This window comes from Lynx canadensis, chromosome A2 (assembly GCF_007474595.2).
Source record: "Lynx canadensis isolate LIC74 chromosome A2, mLynCan4.pri.v2, whole genome shotgun sequence".
Classification (NCBI taxonomy): domain Eukaryota; kingdom Metazoa; phylum Chordata; class Mammalia; order Carnivora; family Felidae; genus Lynx; species Lynx canadensis.
In genome coordinates, this window is record NC_044304.2 from 38,850,071 (window position 1) to 38,873,280 (window position 23,210).

At 42.2% G+C, this 23,210-nt stretch overlaps 1 protein-coding gene across 1 annotated transcript; it reads right to left on the reverse strand.

The window, feature by feature from the left end:
* Positions 1-1,191: 1,191 nt before the first annotated feature.
* PROK2 (prokineticin 2) lies at positions 1,192-17,171 on the reverse strand. The gene is made up of 3 exons (XM_030307242.1): positions 16,887-17,171; positions 13,369-13,494; positions 1,192-2,809 (listed from the first exon to the last, which is right to left on the reverse strand). Exons 1-3 carry the CDS (start codon positions 16,980-16,982, stop codon positions 2,705-2,707), a joined length of 327 nt encoding a protein of 108 aa, XP_030163102.1. The 5' UTR covers positions 16,983-17,171; the 3' UTR covers positions 1,192-2,704.
* Positions 17,172-23,210: the final 6,039 nt, after the last annotated feature.

Genomic DNA, 23,210 nt, shown 5'->3' on the forward strand with positions numbered 1-23,210 from the left:
GCTGGGAAGAAAAAAAGGCCTTCAGTTAGATGAGAGGGTTTGTAAGGAAAGACTTTTAGCACAAACTTCTCCATGGTCAAAAAAAGATGTTGCTTTAAAAAAAAAAAGGTTGAAGTCCGAAATGATAGTTTTCAAGAAAGTCAGTGTTTGTAAAGGAATCCACAGGTCCATTTGAGTTTAGCTAGTAGGTTCTGGCATCAGATCTGTTTCTCTCTCAGCATGGATGGAATTCACACCCGATAATGACATCAAAGTAGATTGGTGACTTTAACTTTTCTTGCGCAAATTTTCAGTTTGCCTTACCTTGCAGAAATTCTGGCCTATGAAGTCCCAGTTTCAGGGAGAGAGCGTCCTGAGGAGGGAAGAAACAGCAGCACAGTCTTTGTAGTGCAGGAATTTGTGCGCTTTGCGTACAGTGAGCTTAAAGAATCTCCATGGAACATGATTATGAGTTTTTGAAACAATTATTCGAAAGATGCTAACCCTGGTGACAGTTAAAAGAACACTAACCAAATAAAGCTGTACCTTACAAAGAACGGAGTTAGTTATTCCCCAGTAAAAATAACAATCGAGGGGAGAGGTTAACAAATAGTAAGGTTCTGTTTTTCTTTGAATGGTAGTAGGTGAGTCAGTAGATAGAGTTCTGAGTTTTCTACACAAACCTTACATTCCTTCTCATGGCTATACTACGAGCTACCTCTTTTTAGTGATTTTTTTTTTATTGAGTTGGTTTATGTAAAAGCAGAATTTTATAAAAGTCGTAAGCTTTTTAACTTGGGTGAGAATGGATGGTTGACCCAATCAAGTTTTCAGACTTAAGAAAAAGGATGTACCACACATTACAAGAAAACAACATTTAGCGTAACGGCTGAAGTGCCTGCCTCTTCACCCATAATTTCACTTGCTGAAGGCGATGTTTTTCCAACAAACTCACTGAGGAATGCTTCTTGCACACAAACTAAACTGAACCAAAAATAATACTTCGGTGACTAAATATGGTAATTAGTACAGCAAAATCCCATTCATTTATTTATGGGACATGTTAGCCCCCAGGGTAAAGTCACACACAATGTGCAACTGTGAGCGCCGGCTGAATAAGTTAAGTTACTACAAAATGGACGTTTCTTTCTTTTTTTTTTTTTTTTTCTGCAACGGTTAGTGGGTTGGCATGGTCAAGTTTACTCAGTTGAACACATTTCATAAACTGTTTATTTGTTGACGTTGATTCCATTTACAATACTTGGTGGCTTTTGCAAGGCTGGGCCACTGGCATCACCTTAAGGCTATCGCCTCGCATCCTGCCTGACCACTCTTGGTAAACACTGGTCACTATATGCTGAATCAGTACAGTGAAATCCCTTGAGTCCATTCCTGATTACAACCAGTTCTGCATATCACAATTTTCCTTCTTGTTCCAAAACCCTCACCGATTTACACATTGTTTATTTTTTGTACTACCTTACAATTCATGCAAACAGAACTTTCCTGTATGTAAAGTGAACACGCAAATACTGTTGGTGCTATTTTACCAATTTGGGGGTCTTTACCCATTTTAGAATGTGAGCTAATAGAAATCTGCTTGTAATAAAAACTGACAACAACTGTGACAAAAATAAGGATATAATATTAAAATAAATCAAATGATATACAATACTGTCATTATTCTGATACAGAATTTTTACACAGCAATATTGATATAGGGACACATGGCAGGATGTCAGGTAACCCATTACAATAGACCTTTTGGTTACAAGTTTAAATTACAGCTTAATACCGACTTTAAAATGGTAACTAGTGTTATGCCAGATTAAAATTAATACTTCCTCTTCAAGGGACATTTTCTGGAACATCTCTAATTATGAGACTTAAAAAATAAACTTCACAAGAAGAAAAAGAAGTGTAACATATTGGAGAAGTGTTTTTTACTAAAAAAACCAAAAAACCCTAAATCTAGAAATAAGGTCTAAATGGACTTTCCATGCCTTCTGAGCTCACACCTGTCACACATCGGATCTGAGGTTCTGTCGCATGGACAGGTTCCACGAAAGCTGGAGAGTATGCCCACCTCTACTTCATCCAGGAAAATTGTGGAGTGTCTAGTTCAACCACACACCCTTTGCTGTTTAAGTATCAGGCAAAAAAGCTTGATTTTCCACACTGATATTCCCAGCAAGCTAAAGGATATCTAACAACCCTGTTCCCCTCGTTAAAATGCTAGAGGGCCCAGAAGGGAAATGGCAAAGAATAAGTGGGAGCCTTAAAATTCTTTGAGGAGAGAAAAGAGACCAGAGGGTGTGTGTGTGTGTGTGTGTGTGTGTGTGTGGTGGGCAGTGCTGGGGTGAGGGGGTTTCAGACAAAAAAGTTTCTGTAACAAAAGACCAAATTCTTATTCTCCTCATTTCTGTAAAAATGGGTGAGTTACTGGCATTAAAAAAGGCCAGACCAAGCCAAAACACAAACAGGGAAATGAGAACCGGTTCCATAATGCCCCACACTCTACATTTCTATCCAAAATAGAAATCCTCTTTCAGAAAAAAAAAAAAAAAAGTCATTTAAACATCAAAGATAGAAACATTACTTGGATAGCTGAGGAAGCAAGAGCATTTCTTTCTGGCATATTATACTTGTTGGGCACAATCACAAGTAAATAGACTTTACAGACATCATGTGGTTGTTCACATTTAAAGTTTCTACTCTGAAGTGATTACTTTCGGGCTAAACAAATAAATCGATTAAATGAAGTCCGTAAACAGGCTAAGCCCGGCATACATGGACATGTGTGATGCATTCTCCGCCCAAAAAATGGAACCTAAGATAAAAGAAAAAAAACTGAGTCAGAGCAGGAATCATTAAAAACAAAACAAAACACCAAAACACCCAAACACACATAACAAAAAACAATTCTCGAGAAATCTCTGAATAACAACAGCTGGTGTTATATTGTGAACTATTCATCAAGTAATATGCTCAGCTCTTTATATATTATCCTTTTCCATCCTTACAACCACTCTGTGAAGATGACAAATGCTTTAATTATACCCATTTTACAGATGAGAGACGGAGGCACAGAGAGATTAGTAACTTGCCCAAGGTCACATGCCCAGAACTCGAAGCTTGGCTGGCCACCTGGACCAGAGAGACCAAGCTTTTAACCACCAAGCTACACTGCCTTTCACTTCTTCTCATTTTTTGGTCTGTATATCATCCTACTAATGAAGCTCATTAAGGAGGGGATAACATTATGGGCATGTTCACATTGATATAATGAGTAAATATGAAGTCACTGACAAGGATCAACACATAAATCCACACATTTGCACACAGATGGCAGAGGGGTCAAAATTCCAGGGAGGTGTGGGTTGGAGAAGAACAAAAGAGAAATTAGGGAAGGAGGCAAGCTCGAGTCACAGAAATGGAACAAACCAAGCCCTGGCCTAGGGAGAGCCAGCAGAGAAAGGTCGGATTCATTCCAAGAGTCTTGCAGTGGGTATTTCTCAGTCTTGCCCATGCCACGAATGAAGCTGGGCTAAGGAGGCAAGTGGCATGATGGTCCTTTGTCTGAGGGGCACGGGAGTACCTCAAAGTACATATTCTTTCTAGAGGCAAAGGACAACATCCATTCTCCCTCCCCTGGGAATCGTGCCCTCTTGAGAATCTGTCTACTTTGCAACTTTTAGCAAGAAACTTTCAGCCCAGGCCTGGAGGCAGTTGATAATCAATGAAATGGCAGATTACTCCCAGCCAGGGTAACGTGAGAGAGAGGCAAGCTCTTAGAGACTCATGCCTCAGGGATCCTTCTTCGGTTGACACATGGCACAAAAATGCATCCTTTCTGTTTCTCAATTCAGATGCTTTTTCCGCTAATCATTCTAGTGGATTTCCTAATTCTATTCCACCAAAAGAGGCCGCCCCATACCAATTATCTGTCTTGAGGAGGAAATCTCGGATACGTCTTCCAGATGCCTTCTAAATAATTTCTTTGCACATAAGAAAAGAAAGGCTGTGCAGACAGTGACAGAACCATTCTAACCTTCTTTTGTGGTTGAACTAACAGGACAAACCCAACTGTATGGTGGTCCAACAATGGTCAGGACTGATTATTCTGCGCATTGTCTTTGGGTTGGTACCATGCTCATGTCCTTCTTACCTCCTTTTTCCTTTTTCTTCTCTTCCTCTTTCTTCTCTCCTGCCTTCCATTTCCAAAATGGTTCTGGAAGGGCCAGGGAAATGACTGTGATCAATAAATACAAAAGGAAGAGAGGGAAGCAATAGGACGGCAGGGTGTGCATGGGGTGAACAGGCAGAGACACCCTTCTGCCTTTTTTTCACAAGGGCCTCATTTTCAAGGCTGCAAGGACAGTGCCTACATGCAGGTGCCACGGCCGTCAGCTCCATGCAGACTTGTGCGCAGAATGGTTCTGTCACTGTGTGTGTGAAAGGGCACACAGATGGCTAGCTCAGTTGTTGGCATGGAGACCATGTCAGAGGAAGTGGGTGCGGGTCGACTGGCTTAGACGATCACACGTGGACCGTATAAGAAGTTAGCACCCAGGACCTTCATCATCTATTCTAGCCCTGAGCCTCTGAGCGCTTCACTTTGTCAGACCTAAAACCACTGGCATGGGCCAGAGGTTCTGAGTTGGGGGGATTCTGTCCCAGAGGGCACATCTGGCAATATCCAGAGGCACTTTGGTTTGCCACAACTTGGGGGAAGGAGTGTCAGTCACATCTAGTGGGTGGAGGTCAGAGAATGCGGCTTAACAGCCTACAATGCACAGCACAGCCTCCCAACAACAAACAACTATCTGGCCCAACGTGCCAACAGAGCCGGCGTTGAGAAAAACGAACACGGGCAGCAATAATGAAGGAAAAGGAGCCGAAATGAGTGAACGAGAACTATAATACACACGTCCGGCTGTTTCACATGGACAACGCCAAGCGTGTTTCTTTCATTCACTCATTCAGCAGTAGTTCAGTGAGGGTCACCAGCACATCCATCCTCGTCCTAGGTGCTACGGATACAGAGATGGACAGGAGATGAAAGGCCTCTGCCGAGCATGGAGCTTACTTTTTAATGAGGGAAGACAGGTAACCAGCAAGATAGTTTAAGCTATGAGTAAGTGTCCTCATGGTGCTTACAGTCTTGTGATTTGTCCTTCAAGACACCATGATCACTCTGTGGCCTGTCATGTGGGTTCTCAGTACCCTGAAGAGAGCAGCAAAGGAAAATAACACTGGAGACCTGCCATGGTCAGGCTTCATAAGGCACTGGGCATCAATGTCACACCACACCCGTGTGCCAGATTTTTGCCGCATTTTGACACAAGCCAAGTGGCTTCTTCTTTTTTTCAATGCGTATTTATTTTTGAGACAGAGAGAGAGCAAGAGAGAGCAGGAAAGGGGCAGAGAGAGAAGGGGACAGAGGACCTGAAGCAGGCTCTGTGCTGACAGCAGCGAACCCGAAGTGGGGCTCAAATGCACGAACCATGAAATCATCACCTGAGCTGAATTCGGAAGCTCAAGCGACTGAGCCACCCAGGCACCCCGTAAGTGGCTTCCTCTTGAGCTGAAGTAATGTGGCTGACTGTAGTCACCCAGCTGAAAGTGGACATGTCACAGACCCAGTCCCACTTTCTTCCAGAGTTTGCTCTTTTCTCAAATACCACCATCCCCCAACTTTGAAGCTTTGTGAAGAAATCTCCTTTGTGAGCACATGGCACTTAGCCTGGTCCACAGGAGACACTGGAGAAAATATGTGTTAAAGGCCTCTCTCCTGCCAAAGCCCCCACCACAGACTATGTGCCACCTGAAGGCAGAGGGGTGGCCTTCCCAGATCCTGTGGCTTCTGCTCACTCGGCACACCAATGCCTGGCACCAGGCAGGGACCCAAGGGGCTCATGCCACCAAAGTTAGAGATGGATTTACTGCGAAGCCAAAGAGGGTGAGGGCCTTCACTCGTGTGGTTCCCTGCAGGGCTTAGGTAGGGCCCTGGCAGTGTGTTCACAAGGTCACAGGTCTGTGTGACTCTTTAAAAAATATTGTGGGGGGCATCTGGGTGGCTCAGTGGGTTGAGCATCCGACTTCGGTTCGGGTCATCATCTCACAGTTTGTGAGTTCGAGCCCCACATCGGGCTCGCTGCTGTCAGCAAAGAGCCTGCTTTGGATCCTCTGCCCCGCTCTCTCTGCCCCTGCTCTTTGTGCGCTCTCTTGCTCTCTCTCAAAAATAAATAAAACATCAAAAATATTGTGAATTCTTCTTTTTCTTATTGAGGGCACCAACAGGGTATTAGCCTAGGCCCAGATCTGCCCTGGCAATCTTAACATAATGATTAGACTGTCTTGCAGGACCTTTGATACCTGGATTCCCTTGTCTTATTCTTATCAAGTCCACTTCCCCTCTTTCAATATCTGTCTTTCTTTCACCCCCTGCCAAGGATATTTTTCTTTTCTTTTTTTTTTTTTTTTTTTTATCTGCACCTGCCCTTAGCGGGTTTTCCTCCTCCCCTTCCATCTGTGAGTTCATAATGACAAAGAACTCCATTTCTGATATTATACACTTATTAGATACCTGACATTTTCTCAACAGGCCTGTTCATTTCTAGATCTACATATACTGTGTGACAAACTTAATAGATATCTAACAGCCAGATACATTACAAAGTATATAGAAGATGCATATTCAGAGGCATATATATAGCCAAGGAGCTAACTATTCAGTCCAAATTTGATGGCTTATTTTAGAATTAACTCAATCCGTTTCTTATAGACTAAAATTTCAAACAGAAAATTCTAGAAATAGCCAAGGTAGAACCTTTAGAACTTTCCAGAAGGCATGATTCTTATCCATCTGTGGCATTTTTAAAGAGAAAATAATAGCACTGCCACAAAACAAATGTATTGTTTGTAATTTCTCTCACAACAGAGTCAGTTTTGCTAAAGAAAGAAACATAAAGAAGGATACATGAGGGCGCCTGGGTGGCTCAGTCAGTTAAGCGTCTGACTATTTCAGCTCAAGTCATGATCTCACAGCTCATGGGATCGAGCCCCGCGTCGGGCTCTGTGCTGACAGTGTACAGCCTGCTTGGGATTCTCAATCTCTTTCTTTCTCTCTCTCCCCCGCTCCCCTCTCTCTCTTCCCACCCCTCCCCTGCTTGTGCTCTGTCTCTCTCAAAATAAATAAATAAACTTAAAAAAAAGCATACATGAAGAAAACTGTGGTCATGTCACATAAAAAGCACTAGTCCAATATGGGAGGAATTTGGGGGGGGGTGGGCAAAATGGGGAAAGGGGGTTAATGGAACAGTGGCAGATGGTAGCTAGACTTTGGATGGTGATCACTTTATACTTCAGATCTCAAATTACAATGTTGTATGCATAACTTACATAATTTATATACCAATTTTATCTCAATAAAAAAGTTACGTGTGTTTTTAATAAAGCCAGTTTTGTACATTAACTTTTGTCAACAAAAGTACATAGTTCACAAAATTTCAAATAGCCATAGTAGTGCCTAAAATAGAAGCCCAAAATCTCAGAATTTCTGCCACTCCCAGTCTCCAGTTTTAATAATTAGGAAGATCGCCAATGTATTTGAAATGGGTCAAGTCGTAAAATGTTTCTTCAATTTTTTTTTTGGAGTAAGTATATATTCATACAACCCTAAATAATGCAATTATTTATCTTCTTGTGAGTAGAGGGTTCACATAGAGCTGCACTGTGCCCTCTGAAAGAGTAAAGGAAAACAGGGAATGAGGGGGTTGGCCTCATGGGTTGTGTGGAACTTCACGTGGGTTGGGGAAGCTGTTGGCATATATGCCCAGGGCCTCTGGGTCTAGAGGGGAGTAAAATACTGGCAAGAAGGAAGGGTGGTAAGGATGGGTCTAGGGGACCCACGTGGCTCTCATCTGTGGCAGCCACAAGTACCCCGTGTGGTAGGGAGGACACACGAAGTATGTGCCTGGGTAGCTGCTGGGCACCTAATACAATGGTGCTGCTGTGTCCCCTCACTGCGTCCTGTGAGGCTAAGTACAATGTAGTGTGAGGCCAGGGGTGCCCAACCAGAACAATTTCCATCTCCCAAACTGTCACAGGGAACATTTGTCATAGTCCGGAGACACGGCTGGTTGTCACAACTGAGAGAGGAGGCTGCTGACCTCTAGTGGGAGGAAGTCAGGGATGCTGCTAAAACATCCTATAGGGTCCAGGCCGGCCCCCACAACAAAGAGCTATGGGGCTCATACTGTCAGCAGTATATTTAGTATATCTATCAGTATACAGACTAAAGTATATTTATGTCCTCTGAGTCTTTCTGACAATGAACTTGTATGCACAGCCATGATGCTGCCCTGAGGGAGAAAATGTAAATAGTGGCTTCTGACACCTGTGATAGGAAACATGAGGAAATTAATGTACTAAGCTTTCTTCTACCCATCTTCCACTAAATTCTATACTTACGTAAGTTATATTTTAGTTAATATTGTTTTAAGAAGTACTCTCTATTCTGAAATTATAATTACAATGCTTTATCATTGTAATTCTAAATTTATCATTTTAAAATAGAAACAGCTAATAATTTTTAAAATCTTCTCTTAAAAAAAAAAAAAACACCACAAAAATGTCCCAGGTTTTAACTGGAAAAAAAAATATTTTTTCAGAAAAGGAAAATATATTGGTCAAGTATTGAAGTGTCATGCCATATATATATATACATATATATATGTATATATATATATATATATATATACATGTGTATATACGTGTGTATATACGTGTATATACACACACATATATATATGTAAAACCCAGAAAACAAAAAAACAAAACTGGTACAAAAAAGTGTTAAATATACAAAACAGAGCAGAAACAACTTTTTGGAGGAAACACAGTTGTTTAAAATGAAAAAATAGGGGCGCCTGGGTGGCTCAGTAGGTTAAGCGTCTGACTTTGGCTCAGGTCATGATCTCACGGTCCGTGGGTTCGAGCCCCGTGTCGGGCTCTGTGCTGACAGCTCAGAGCCTGGAGCCTATTTCAGATTCTGTGTCTCCCTCTTTCTCTGACCCTCCCCTGTTCATGCTCTCTCTCTGTCTCAAAAATAAATAAATGTTAAAAAAAATTTTTAAAAAGAAAAAATAATAAATCACACATTATAAAAATAAAAGTATTAATCACAGAATGATAAACTTCCAAAGCCAAGCAGTAATCAGAACAGGATAGAACTGGCTAATCTTTGTCAACTGTGAAAAGTGTTGGTATTAATAAAAATATTAAAATAATGTTTTTCTTTTTAAACAGTAAAATACTCCTTGCAGACATACAATTCAGCAATTCATCCTTAATTGTTAGAAAATTGTTAAAAATGAATACATGTTAAAACTTTCATTTGACCAAATATGTATTTTTTTTTTTTTTTAATTTTTTTTTCAACGTTTATTTATTTTTGGGACAGAGAGAGACAGAGCATGAACAGGGGAGGGGCAGAGAGAGAGGGAGACACAGAATCGGAAACAGGCTCCAGGCTCTGAGCCATCAGCCCAGAGCCTGATGCGGGGCTCGAACTCACAGACCGCGAGATCGTGACCTGGCTGAAGTCGGACGCTTAACCGACTGCGCCACCCAGGCGCCCCTGACCAAATATGTATTTGGAAAACATACACTCTGTTCTTCTTAGGGAGGATGATCTTTTATTCTACTTTTGAATTATCAAATGTAAACTTAAAAACTGTACAATTATAAGATTATAGCCTAGCAGTCACTATAAAGTCCACAAGTTAGTTAATGCATCTGAAACAAAACAGTAAACTGAATCCAGTGACTATCAATTCCTACCTGTAGTTTGTAATTTCATTCATCAAATATTATTCACTTTATCAAAATAAACACACATTTGTGGCTAATGACTAAGTCAAGCCAGAATGGAAAGTTTAAAATTTAAACAGGAGCAGTCTGCACTTACTCACAGTCTGGTGTTTTAAAAACACTGATCCCTGTGACCCTTCTTTAAAAACAAAACAAGGGGCGCCTGGGTGGCGCAGTCGGTTAAGCGTCCGACTTCAGCCAGGTCACGATCTCGCGGTCTGTGAGTTCGAGCCCCGCGTCAGGCTCTGGGCTGATGGCTCAGAGCCTGGAGCCTGTTTCCGATTCTGTGTTTCCTTCTCTCTCTGCCCCTCCCCCGTTCATGCTCTGTCTCTCTCTGTCCCAAAAATAAATAAACGTTGAAAAAAAAAAAATTTAAAAACAAAACAAAACAAACAAGCAAACCCCCCCCCCCAAAAAAAAAGAAGAAGAAAGAAAGTACTGAACACGTCATATTAAAATACAATTTTCTATGCAGTGTCTACATTTTTACCATTTACCGATGAGCTATTAAACTGTAGTCTGAAGTTGAATTCTATATATTACATTCACCAGGAAACATTTACAAACATTTTTTTCCTCAAGTTGTTTTGAATACAATATAGTGGAGAGATAATCTGGAAATAACTAGATTTTTACCAGGATAAGTTAATTCTGCCCAGAACAAATAATAACTCCTGGACCTACTCTAAAAATAGGCCATTGAAATAACCGATGAAAACGTATTTTCAAGACAGAAAAGTATCCAGGATGAAAAGTTGTAACACTGAGTTCTAGAAAAACTTTTCAGGTGGGCATCTGAATAGGGGAAAAGTTAAGATCTGACAAAAAGAAACCTTTCTTTTTTTTTTAATCCTTCAGTTCTTTTATCACTTAATTCTAATATGAAAACCATAATTTGTCATTAAAGACTTCATTATTAAAACTATGGTAAAAACAAAGTGCAGAGATGTACCTGGGTTTCTGGGAGAAGAATGATTTTGTTTACTCTCAGAAATGACCTTGCACGAGACCTGAACTGGAAGTTATCTAGAAACCCAGGGAAACACTATTTGGTTCTCTTTTTTAAAATAACCTCAGATTTGGGAAGCTCATCAAAACTACATAGGATGTGACAAATTCCCATGCGGACACCATTATCTCTCGTCCCACACAAACCAGTCTTGGTTAACTGGAGTACAAAGCGTTCCAACGAAACCGCTTTTGTGGAGGCAGAAGAGTATGGTGATTCACACCACAAAAACACTGGCTGGAGCGTTAGACAGAAATGGAGCCCGGTGTCTCCCTGCGACCTATCACCTTGTGACCTCAGCCAGTTACTGAGTCTCCTCTGAGGCTGCAGGTGGTTGTATGCAGCACAGGACAGAAACAAATGTGCTTCATAGGCACATCTTGTATTAAATTAAAAAAACGCATATATAACATTTAGTACAGAGTGTGGGGTACGTCACAGCCTTCAACAGGTGGCAACTGTAATTGCTATGATTACAAACAGCAGTTGAGTAGAATGTGTCACTTTCTCCTTGTTTTAGCAAGCAGGCCACGTGACTCTAGTATGCAGGGAGCGTAAGGTTATGCTAACACTGTGTGAGAATGTCATTCTTAAAAGAAAAGGTTAAGAGTAGACTTTTCAATGGCTCAAATGACTCACATGTACAAACGTGGACTTGCCCTTGATAAGGGTGATGAAAAACGAGACATCAATGCCAAGGGTGACTGGGTTGGTGTCACTTCCCCGCAGGGAGTTTGGCATTGAGACAGACAACTAACGGCTTACAACCTTTCCTGTCTTACATCGGCCAAGAATAAAAGGTGCATGTCATACTTTAAAATGACTGTAAAACCACAGGAGGGATGGTCTACGCAGAACAGGAAGTATTTCTCAAGGAAACCACAGGAAAGCCAAACAGCCTTCAGAGAGACCCAAACAAGTGGAGTCCCTATTACAGCTCACAGAACTAAAACAATCCAGTTTAATGCATTACCTTTACTCCGAGAAAGTCAAAATAGTAACTGTTATCTACAACTGTAGCATATGAGGAAGATGGTGGGCCTTACTACAGCTTTCAACCCCAAACTACATGTAGAAGGCGGGGTCGAGTTTGCTTCAAAAACACTCCATCTATTAAAAAAAAAAATTGTTTTGGGGCACCTGGGTGGCTTAGTCGGTTGGGCGGCCGACTTCGGCTCAGGTCATGATCTTGCGGTCCGTGAGTTCGAGCCCCGTGTCGGGCTCTGTGCTGACCTCTCAGAGCCTGGAGCCTGTTTCAGATTCTGTGTCTCCCTCTCTCTAACCCTCCCCCGTCCATGCTCTGTCTCTCTCTGTCTCAAAAATAAATAAAACGTTAAAAAAAATTTAAAAAAGTTGTTTTAATGTTTATTTATTTTTGAGAAAGAGAGACAGAGAGAGGGACAGAGCACAAGCAGGGGAGGGGCAGAGAGAGAGGGAGACACAGAATCTGAAGCAGGGTCCAGGCTCTGAACTGTCAGCACAGAGCCCGATGCAGGGCTCGAGCTCATAAACCGTGAGATCATGGCCTGAGCCGAAGTCAGCTCAATGGACTGAGCCATCCAGGCGCCTGGTCACCCCATCTATTTTAAAACAGGAGTATACAACATGGAGAGAGAATGCTGCAGAAAGACTGAGCTCTGCCTCCCAACAAGCCACCTGGCCTGGGAAACGCCTTTTGATGCTCTGGACTTCACTTTGCTGCTGGGTAAAACCAGGAGGTGGCACTAGGGGAGCAGTCAATGTCACCTGGTATTGCTGGGGAAGCCTGCCGAGATCCCATCATTTTCAAAGTTTTGATCTGGAAGGGCTGAGACTCTCCAGGCTCCACAGACTTTTCTGCTCCCTCCTGTCTCCTACCCACCCTTTCCTGAAGTAACATAACTGACAGACCCTTGCGGACGGGACAGTCTGCAACACACCCTCCAAAGCACCGTCCAACCCTGCCTTCATATGGTCATACCACTAACTGCTAAAACTGTCCAAAAGTGTTGTTGAGGTCATTAGGATATTTATACTTGAGATAAAAGAATAAACTGGAAAATTAAACGCCATTAACCTCTAGGATTATGAACTGTGTACTGCGTAGACTGAGGGAAAATAGAGGATTTTTAAATTAAGATACAAGGTAACTGTATCATTGATGGTTTTCAGTAAGAGACAAAACACAAAGTTATTTACCTCTGCCTTATCAGTACGTCTGATATTTGTATTTATATTGTCCTAAATAATTTTTAGGCAAATTCACGGTTTTGAAGTTATTTTTATGACATGTTTCTAAGGTCTTGAAAGCCATGGTATGAAAATGATTCACAGGGTGAGGACAGTAGAGACACAGCTGGTTATAATGGAAGGAGAGAGGGGAGAGGACGTGGTTTCCCGTCGTCACCTTCTCTCACTTGTGATTTCAAGCACATTACCCTGGGTTTCATGCCATACAGGCCTTGCCGGGAGTTGAGTTACCACAACGTAAGGGAACCACTGAGCACCTGGGTATATATACTAACTTTACGAGTCAGCGGATGGCAGCTGTCTCCCACTTTGCCCATAGGTGTGCAAATCCTTATGCTCTTAACCCAGATACTAACAGCACAGCACATGCCTCCACCACACTGGGGGTCCTTGTCGCAGGCCTGAAAAGTAACAGACAGACAGATAAATACAGATAGCAGGGAAGACTCAGGCTAAGGAAATCCAAAATTAGCAGTAAAAAGGGCTCTTTAAATATCCAACCACTAGGATTTTAATACTCACGCATAAAAAATAACTGTAATCTTCATTTTCTTGAACATATTTAGAATAAAATGTGATCAGAAGAGATTTTTCTAGTTTAAAAACAATGGCCTACATAATGGTCCACACATTATGAAAATCTTAAATCAATACACACAGAAAATGTTATGTGTGTTAAAAAACGCACATAGAAAATCACCTCTCTTTTCTAGGATTTTGTGGCTGAATTGGCTTTGAACTTGAAAAACGAGGCTACATTAGTCTTATACCATACATGGCCATTAGGAACTACATAAATTGAATCAAAAGATTTTATGACTATTAACTGCAGAATACGTTGGGCCCAATTTTAAAAAGGGATTTAAGTGGTCTCTAAATCTGGCATGAAATGCTCCAGACCCATAAAGGCACTGATGTAAATTTTAAAAGTGCTCATTCTCCCTTTCAAATATTTGCATTTTGGTTCATGAGACTTGATGTTTCTCACACTACTGACTTGATTTTCACCATTTCCTCTTTAAAGAAAGAAATTTCATGGGTTGGGAATGGACAAACCAAGACTTTTGTCTTCTGTTATGTTTTTTGGGGGGTAAGTAACCTACAAAAAGGAAATTATTGGCTTAGGATATACATATGTGTACATTATAAAATCAGTGGAACTATTCTTTAAGATTTATCTGATTTAGAAATGCAAACGACAGATACACTCATCAACAATGATTACTCAGGCCATCTGTTCCCAATATAAAAATTGTAAATACAAGTAATTAAAGAATCAACTATGGAGAAATTTTCATACTCTCTCTAAATGGAAATAAATAATGCAGTCTAAATTTATTTGCATGAAGATAGACCTAAAGGACAATTGTTCCTTCCTAGAACCAACAAAAAATAGGAAGCTTAGTTTGAGTGGTGTGCAATACTCTGTTTTGCTAGAGCTAAGGTAAAACATACTGTACTGTATGTGTAAGAAACTAAAAAGTCTACAATTTAGACAGAAATTCAAATTTTTTACGTTTACTGGAAACAACTAACGCACTCCTCCGAGGTTCTTTTTCTTCAATGTTTTGGGGCCAGTCCCAAGTTCTCAAAACATAAATATATGAGCACACCCTTGTTTACTATTTTTCTTTAAAAACTACGAACCATCTAGCCCCAGGGTTGGTTTATTTCCCTCATGAGAATTTTTTTCTCATTCTATTTAAGGCAACTATCTGATCAAAAACTACAGTTTTCACTTCCGACTGTTAGGACATTTATATGAAAACATCCAAACGTTTCTATTTTCCAATTTTTATGCGTTTGCCAGAAATCACGTACATGTGGCCTTTACATTCCGTAAATGAGAGGTTCAGTACGTGATCTTTTCCAATACGTTCTTAACAAATCTATGTGGAATATAAATCAATTTCAAATGAACGACATATATTACAAAAAAAAAAAAAAGGTAAATATTTAAGGTGGAGGTTTCAGGCAGTATTTTATATCAACAGATGCCCAAGACCCAGAATTCTGAAGCCCCACTAACCCTTTTTTATACGACAATCAAAAGCCAGCCAAAATCTTTTAAAAATTCAATCAATCACTTGGATGTTTAACATCCTGAAGACGAGAAGTTACTAAGTTTTTCATTTGGCTCCAGATGGTTCCTGTCATGAAGACATAACTACATTTTTTTATTGCCATGTCGCTTAGAGAAAATTTTTTAAAAAATCACTGGTAAAACAACAACAAAAACAGTATATGTAAGTCCACGCTAAACCTCTCTAACAGATAAACATTCAATGTGATAAAATTTCATTTTTGTAACAAAAAACTTCAGTTCTTGGAAATATTCACAAAGAATTGCATAGGTTTATGTATTTTTAATTAGACAGCTGTTGCCTAATGCCCTGCATCCTTAACCCATTGCAGATCTATTCAAATAGTGTTGTCCTGTGAATGGAACAAAAAGATACTTATATTGCAGAGGAATTCTGGGCTCAGAGGATTAGGGAGAAATTTAAAATGAGCCAGCAGGGGAAGAGGGGAAAAAAACCCCAATCATGTTCCAACTCATATATTAAAAAGACCTGTAAAAACTTTTTTTTTCCAACCACACTGACAAAGCTATTCAAATACATTTTGTAAAAACCTCTATTTTAATAAATACCACAATGCTTATAATACGTATTGGATATAACCAAATACTGTTACTGTGCAAGGTCTTTCAAGATGCTATAAACCCTATTAACTAACTTGGGAGAGTGGAGCTTTATTTTCTCAATACAATGACATTTCCCTCAAATTTAAATATTTCATTACACATCATCTGTTCAAACATAAAAGGTTTATTGAAATCCCATGATGTGCACTTAGATAATTGAAGTAATTTCATGGAGGTGTTAATTTAAGACTTAAAAAAAAAAAAAGAGTAAAGCAGGTGAACAACCAGGAAACGGTAGCGGTTTTGCATTGTTGATGTTAAAATAGACAAGATTTTTAAATTTTGTACTGTAAACTCATCCTTCGGGTCCACCCAGAAAAAACTGTTGGTAGGAGCAGGAGAGAAAACTGAATCAGCTCCTACTTCCAAAAATGATGAGGACAACTTCTCAAAGCTGAAACTAACACCTACATTGCAACCTACTCCATAATTATGCCGGGGCACTGGAGGTGCTTTATCAGGAACTGGAAATGGAGAACTTTTACAAGGAAAACCTCAAGACACTAGGGGGGGGGGGGGAAGCCCTGGAAACAGAAGGAAGTGCCCCCATTGCTTTTCAAAGCGCACACATGGCCTGGACCAAGTTATTTCTAAGGGTTTCTGCGGAGGAAGCCAGACGAGCAAATTCCTTGACCATAGGACAAGTCTCAGGATTGGGGGATATTCGTCTTGCCCCTTTGCATTTCAGAATGGGCCTCGCAAATGGTAAGGTTCGAGGCTGGAACGTCTCAAAGAAGTACTAGAGAAGACTCTGAAAGCAAACTTCTTTCAGCTTAACAGAAAAACCGACCAAACTCGAGAAGAGAGCTTGTAAGGAGATCGGACGGAAACAAGCGGGAGAAGGTGGTGATAAAGGAGGTGGGTAACACTTCGCTCACTTTTTCTTCCAAGGCGCACCCAATGTCCCGGACCGTCTGCCGCTTTTGGAGCAGCGCACCTCTCCCAGCGCGCCAAAGGGCCACCGGGGCAGGTGTCCCTGCCCGGGGCGACCCTCCCCGTGCCGCTCCCCTCCTGACCCACCCCCCCACCCCCGGGCGCAGCGCGGGCGCGCATCCCGGGCGGACAGGTGCGTCCGGGGCCGCTTACCCCAGTGATGACGGCGGCGTCCCCGGCGGGGGGCGTGAGCAGCAGCGGCGGCAGCAGCAGCAGGAGCAGCAGCGGGGCGCAGCGCGGGCCCCTCATGGCGCCCTCGGGACTGCGCGGCGGTTGGGGGCCGTTGAGGGGCGCGGGGCCGGGGCGCGCTCGCTGGAGCGCGGAGCGGCGGGCGGGCGGGCTGGCGGGCGGCTGGCGCGAGCCTGCGGGCCGTTATAAAGGCGAGCCCCGCCGTGACTCACGCCGGCGCCCGCCCGGCAGCACGCGCGGGGGGCACGGCGCGGGCACACACCCCACGCCCCACGCGCACACGCGCGCCCACCCCGGCCCAGCGGCCCCGGGACGAGCACGTGCCGGCGCGCGACTCCCCGCGCCCCCGCCCCGGGCGCCACGCAGGCAGAGCCCCCCGCGGGGCGCCCGGCTCCCGGCCCGCGCCTCGCCTCCAGCCCGCCGCCGCCTCTCACACGCGCCCGAGCCGCTTTGTGGTCTGAGGCACGCTCGTTCAATGTCCTGGTTTCCAAAGCTCCACGTGCTCGACGCCTAAAACTTGCAGCTCATTTGCTGTGCAGATGTTTAGGGAGCGCCTACTACGTGCCAGGCGCTTGGACACCCGGGGGAGCGGGGAGGGGAGGGACAGGAGCCTCGGAACCCTTTCATTTGTTCTGCAGGTCTTCACAGAGCGCCTGCTGCATGCCAGGTACTGCCACTGGGGTCTGGCCTCATGGTCCAATAACCGAACAGAAAAGGCACACATCAAACAAATAAGCCGGGAAACGTGGAAGACAGGAAAAAGAACAAAGGGCGAGCAAAATCACCCCTAATCCCACATCCCTGACGACACTGTGGGGTTTGTCCTTCCAGCTGTGGGAGTCCAATTTCTTTCTTTCATTTCTAATGCCTTCCCTTTATGTTCACATCTGTTCCCGACCCTCTCCTCTCTGATTTTCCTCGCATGCATTTCCTCCTTTCTTTAACATTGCGCCAGCTTCAGGCTGAGCAGTTCAGGATGATGCCAAAGGGAAATGAGAACGCCTGGCTTCGGGTGCCAGCCTGAGGCCCCTTGAACTGTAGGTAGGCAGCTCTCTCTTTTACTTTCCAGCCCAGGAAAATCACCCCTCGGTCTTGGAAGATGCCACACAGCACCACTGTGATTTGTTCATTCATGTAAATATGAGTGGAGGGCCTACCGGGTTCTAGACTACCCATGGCAGGATGAGTGGCAGATTTGCCCTCTGTCTCTGACCCTAGTTCCAAGGATCTCCAGCCTGTTTTCCTTCAGTGAAAACAACTTCAAGAAGACCCAGCTGTGGCCACTGCCAACCTTGCTTACATCAAAATTTTGGGAAGCCCAACTTTGTTTCTGAATGTTAGAACCTCTGGCTTTCCCTGGTCCCTTAAGGACCAGAAACTGTTGAAAAGCAGATGCTTCTTTCAGCCTCTTTAATAAATGCAGTGAGGAGAGTTGGGACAAAGTTACTTTCAGACTGTGGGGTTCCCCATGCCAAAGCATTCAGACTAAATGTGGAAAAAAAAAAAAAAGGAAGGCAATTATCTGAATGTTAAACAGCTGAATATTTGGAAAACCAAATCTTTGAGTTTTAAAAGCTTTCTTTTTTACCCGTGGTTACGTTTGAGAAACGTCCTGGAACAGAAAAGAAAAAAAGAATAAAACTTTTTTAACTTTGAAAAAATTGTTAAAATTGGACTCACAGTAAAGTAAGTGGAAACAGTAGCAAGTGACAGATTGGTGGAAAGTTTCCTTTTCCAGTCTCCATGCCAACGCTAGCATGGGAATGCTGCCAGGTAAATGTAAAAACCAGTCAACATGGATTTTAACATTCCTACAATTTTTAAAAAATGGTCTATTTCATTTTTGCTACTATTGAATGCCAGCTTGGGTATTCCCTGCTTCTCCAAGCACAGAAAACAGGATATGTCTACACAGGAAAATCAGATTTCAAAAGTGGATGGCTTCATATATGGCTGTTTGGAAAACAATCCTCATTAGGCTGTTTTGAAACAAGATCGGAAACACTTAAGAATAGGGTTGGTTTGTTTTCATGTTGTTTCTTTTGATTATGTTTTTTTTTTTCATTGCTTTTAATGCTTTAGAGGAGACATGAAGTCCCCTGATACGACAAATCTGCATCTCAGCTTAGAGAATTTAAGTCTGAAAGTTTCATCTTATAAAAGGAAAGATGAAAGGTTGAGTTTGGATTAGTTCATAAAAACCAGTTAGGTGGAAAGGCCGACTTAAGAATGCTGAGATAGAAATTGAAGAGTGGCTTAACTATTCTATTTATTACTACAACCTGTTGATACTGCCACATGATAAGTGCAGTCCGAGGATAACTGCATACGGACAACCAAACTTTGTGTAGATCAGAGGAGACCACCATCTAGTAGCAGGCTATCAAGGTTGAGCTGAATTGAAGAGGCAGTACAGGAAAGGCCATGGGATTTCAAATTTGTGAATCAGACCAACCTGGAGTGGAATTCTGAATGACCATTGGGCAAGCGGCTTAAGACTTTCTAAGCTTGTGGGGTGCCTGGATAGCTCAGTCAGTTAAGTTAGTTAGCTCAGTCAGATCAGTTAAGTGTCAGTCTCCTGATTTTGGCTTGGGTCATGATCTCACAGTTCGTGAGTTTGAGCCCTGTGTCTGGCTCTGTGCTGACAGTGCGGAGCCTGCTTGGGATTCTCTCTCTCTCTCTCTCTCTCTCTCTCTCTCTCTCTCTCTGTCTTCCCCTCCCCTACTTGGGTGTGTGCGTGTTCTCTCTCTCTCTCAAAATAAATAAACATTAAAAAAAAAAGACTTTATAAGCTTGTTTCCTCACCCATAAAATAGAAAACACCAACCCAATGTGGTATAGCCTCCATGGGGTTGAAAGGCTATAATACCTGTAAAGTGCTTCCTATAGTACCTAGAACAGACTATGAGCCCTATTAGCATTACCTCTTATTAAGTCTTATTATTTAGTGTCTCATAATTTCAGCCAACACTGATAGTTTTTTCTGTTTCATCCACCAGATTAGATTATATACTCCTTATAACTGGGCTCTTTGTGTCTAATTTCCCACATGTTCCTCTTGGCACATAGCACAATGATAAGCATATGGCAGATACAAAAAAACTAATGATCAACAGGAATATATTCTATGGAAGAACAGACAAGAAAATGGTATACAGCCTAGACACATTTAATTTGCATGAATCAGGGAAATGGAGTCATCAAACAGCTATAGGGATAAATACTTGTCCTGGTGCAGGTGATTCACATCACCTGTCTATCTAGGAGACATGGGACTGAACGGAGGTGAACTGGGAGACACAAACCTGTCTCCCGGCAATAACCCTGGGACCCAGGCTGATGAAGGCTCCATCTCAACGTGTGCTTCACAGGTAGAATTGGGTTCACTTGTGTCCCTGCCAAAAGCTATGTTCAAGTTCTAAACTTCCATACCTGTCAGTGTGACCTTGTTTGTAAGTAGGGGCTTTGCAGTTATAATCATTTAAGATGAGGTCAGCCTGGACCAGGGTGGGCCCCAAATCTAATAATTGGTATTTTTGTAAGAGAAAGGAGAAGGAGACCTTGACACAGAGACGTGGAAGAAACACACGGGGAGATGGTCATGTGAAGACTAGGGCAGAGACTGGAGTCATGTATCTACAAGGCAAGGAACGCCATGGATTGCCAGCAACCACCAGAACACAGAAGAGTCAAAGATTCTTCCTCAGAGCCTTCAGAAGAAGCATGGCTTCATCCACACCTTAATTTTTGACTCTTAGTCTCCTGAACTGTGACAGAATACATCTCTGTCATTTGAAGCCACTCAATTGTGATAAATTCTTATGGCAGCCACAGGAAACTAACCCAGGTGGATGGAACTGGAGGGTTGCACACCAGTTTTCAAATGCATCTGCCTTGAGTTGATGTCTGTCACTTTTGCCCACGTTTTAATGGCCAAAGCAAATCACATGATTTAGTCTGTCTTCAAAGGGATGGACAACGTAAATCTGAGGGGAACCAGAAATCTGGTGAGCAAGGCTGCATTTTACAGGAAAGGGATCAACCATGGCTTGGATTCCTGAATGAGCATATTGAACTTGGAATGATTATAAATGATAACGTTGTATTATTCATTTTGTGTTTTTGTTTTCGAGTTCAGTATTCCTTATGCTAGAATTATACCGAGACTCTGAAAAAGAATAAATGTGTAAGTTGGTATTTTCTTTTGGGTGGGTAATAAACCATAATTCATTCAATCACCAGACATTTACTAAATACTTACTATATGTCAGATAATGTGGGAGGAACCGGAAGTACAATGATGACCAAGAAAGATATGAATCCAGCCCTCTGAGAGCTTACAGTCTAGTGGGAAGGACATGAATCAAACAATCATACAATTATATAATTATAGGAAACCAATGTAGTGCACTCGGACACAGCATGTGGGAAGACCTAAAGGTTTCTTAAAGTAAAGAAGCATAAGCCGAGATCTGAAGCTTGAGCCGGATTTAAGTGACATGAAGAATGGGGACAGCAGGAGCAGAGGGGGCTGAACATTCCAGGAAGGGGAATCAGCTTGTGCTGGGGATTGGAAAGAGCATCCTCTATTATTGACTTTTATGTTTATTGCTCTGTCCCACGTACCCTACACATAGCCCAGAATACAAGCTCTATGAGATCAAGAATTTTTTTAGATATCTTTTGCTTACCGATTTGCCTCCAGTCCCTGGAAGAGTAACTGGCACACAGCAGGTACTCAGCAAATATGTGCTGAACAAATTACTGGGAATGTGGAGAAGAGGTTGCAGGTGGGATACGGTAGATGAGGACGGATCTGATGACAGGCTACTGTAGTGGTCCAGGGGGCTTCTGCTAACATCATTGGCAGTAAAGAGGGACAGAAGTGAACTGATTCACTTTAGAAGTGAAACAGGTAGAGTTTACTGTTGGTTAAGATAAAGAGTGAAGAAAATACCAAGATTTATCCCTAGGATTCACCTTGTCTCAACAGCAGTCATGTTGGGGATGCAGGAAATTTACCTGGGTGTGGGAGAGGCAGTCACAGACAGGCCTGGGGTGCAGAGAAGAGGCTGGGCTGGGGATAAAATTCTGGCCAGTTTCCTTTAAACTTTTTTATTTGTCTATATCACATACTATAGCCACAATGGTAAAAAAAAAAAAAATTAGATCAGGGGTTGGCAAACTGTGACCTAGTGCCTGTTTCTGTAAATAAAGTTTTATTAGAATACAGCCACACTTGTTTATGTCCTGTCTATCACTGCTTTTACACTACAACAGCAGAGTGGAGTATTTTTTTTTAATGCTTATTTATCTCTGAGAGAGAGGGAGCACACAAGGATGGGGAGACAGACAGAGAGAGAGACAGAAGATCTGAAGCAGGCTCTGCACTGATAGTGCTGGGCTTGAACCCACGAACTGTGAGGTCATGACCTGAGCCGAAACCAAGAGTTGGATGCTTAACCGACTGAGCCACCCAGGAGTCCCAGAGTGGGGTATTTTTCAGAGACAGATTGTATGGCCTGCAAAGCTAAAAACATTTATGACCTGGCCTTTTATAGAAAGTTTGTATAAAAAGCTCATTGACTCTTGCTTCAGATAATAAAGAAGAGGAATCACAAGTTTTCTACTGGTCCTCAGGGCAAATTTGTTACCATGAAATTTTCCTGAGCCTAGTATGGACTGTACTTCAGATGTTCCCTCTGGGTTATCAGTTTAACCCATCTGCTTCCCAAATTTGGGAAGTTGCCCCCAACACTGGTTCTTCGATGGACCCCTGGCATGTTCATCATGTTATATGTACTTTTACTTCAATTGCTTGTTACATAGTAGGTGGTCAATCAATATTTCCTGGTAGAACTGGAGGCAGAAGGGCAATAAATTTGTTTGGTCTGACATCTTGAACTGGAAGACTAAAATATTTTCTCAACCATATAAATCAAGAAAGCTTTTATTACCCATATATATGGAGCTCTAGTTTTTAAAGTGATTCCAGCTTGCTAGAGGACATACTTTCTTGTGTGTCTTCTTCCTATGACTTCTGATTATTATAATAGGTGGACCTATTAACTTCATAGCTGGGTCCCATGTGTCTTAGTAAATGATTTTCATTTAGATGGTCTAAAAAAAGTAAAATAGATATTCTGCTTGTTTTCTTACTCTCCATCTTTCATCACTGTACTATTACACAGTGGCTTTTCTTGTTAACAAACCCATATTATAGTCTGAAATATTTTTTAAAAATAATAACCAGGCTTTAAATGTGACATATGAAAAATGAATTGCTTT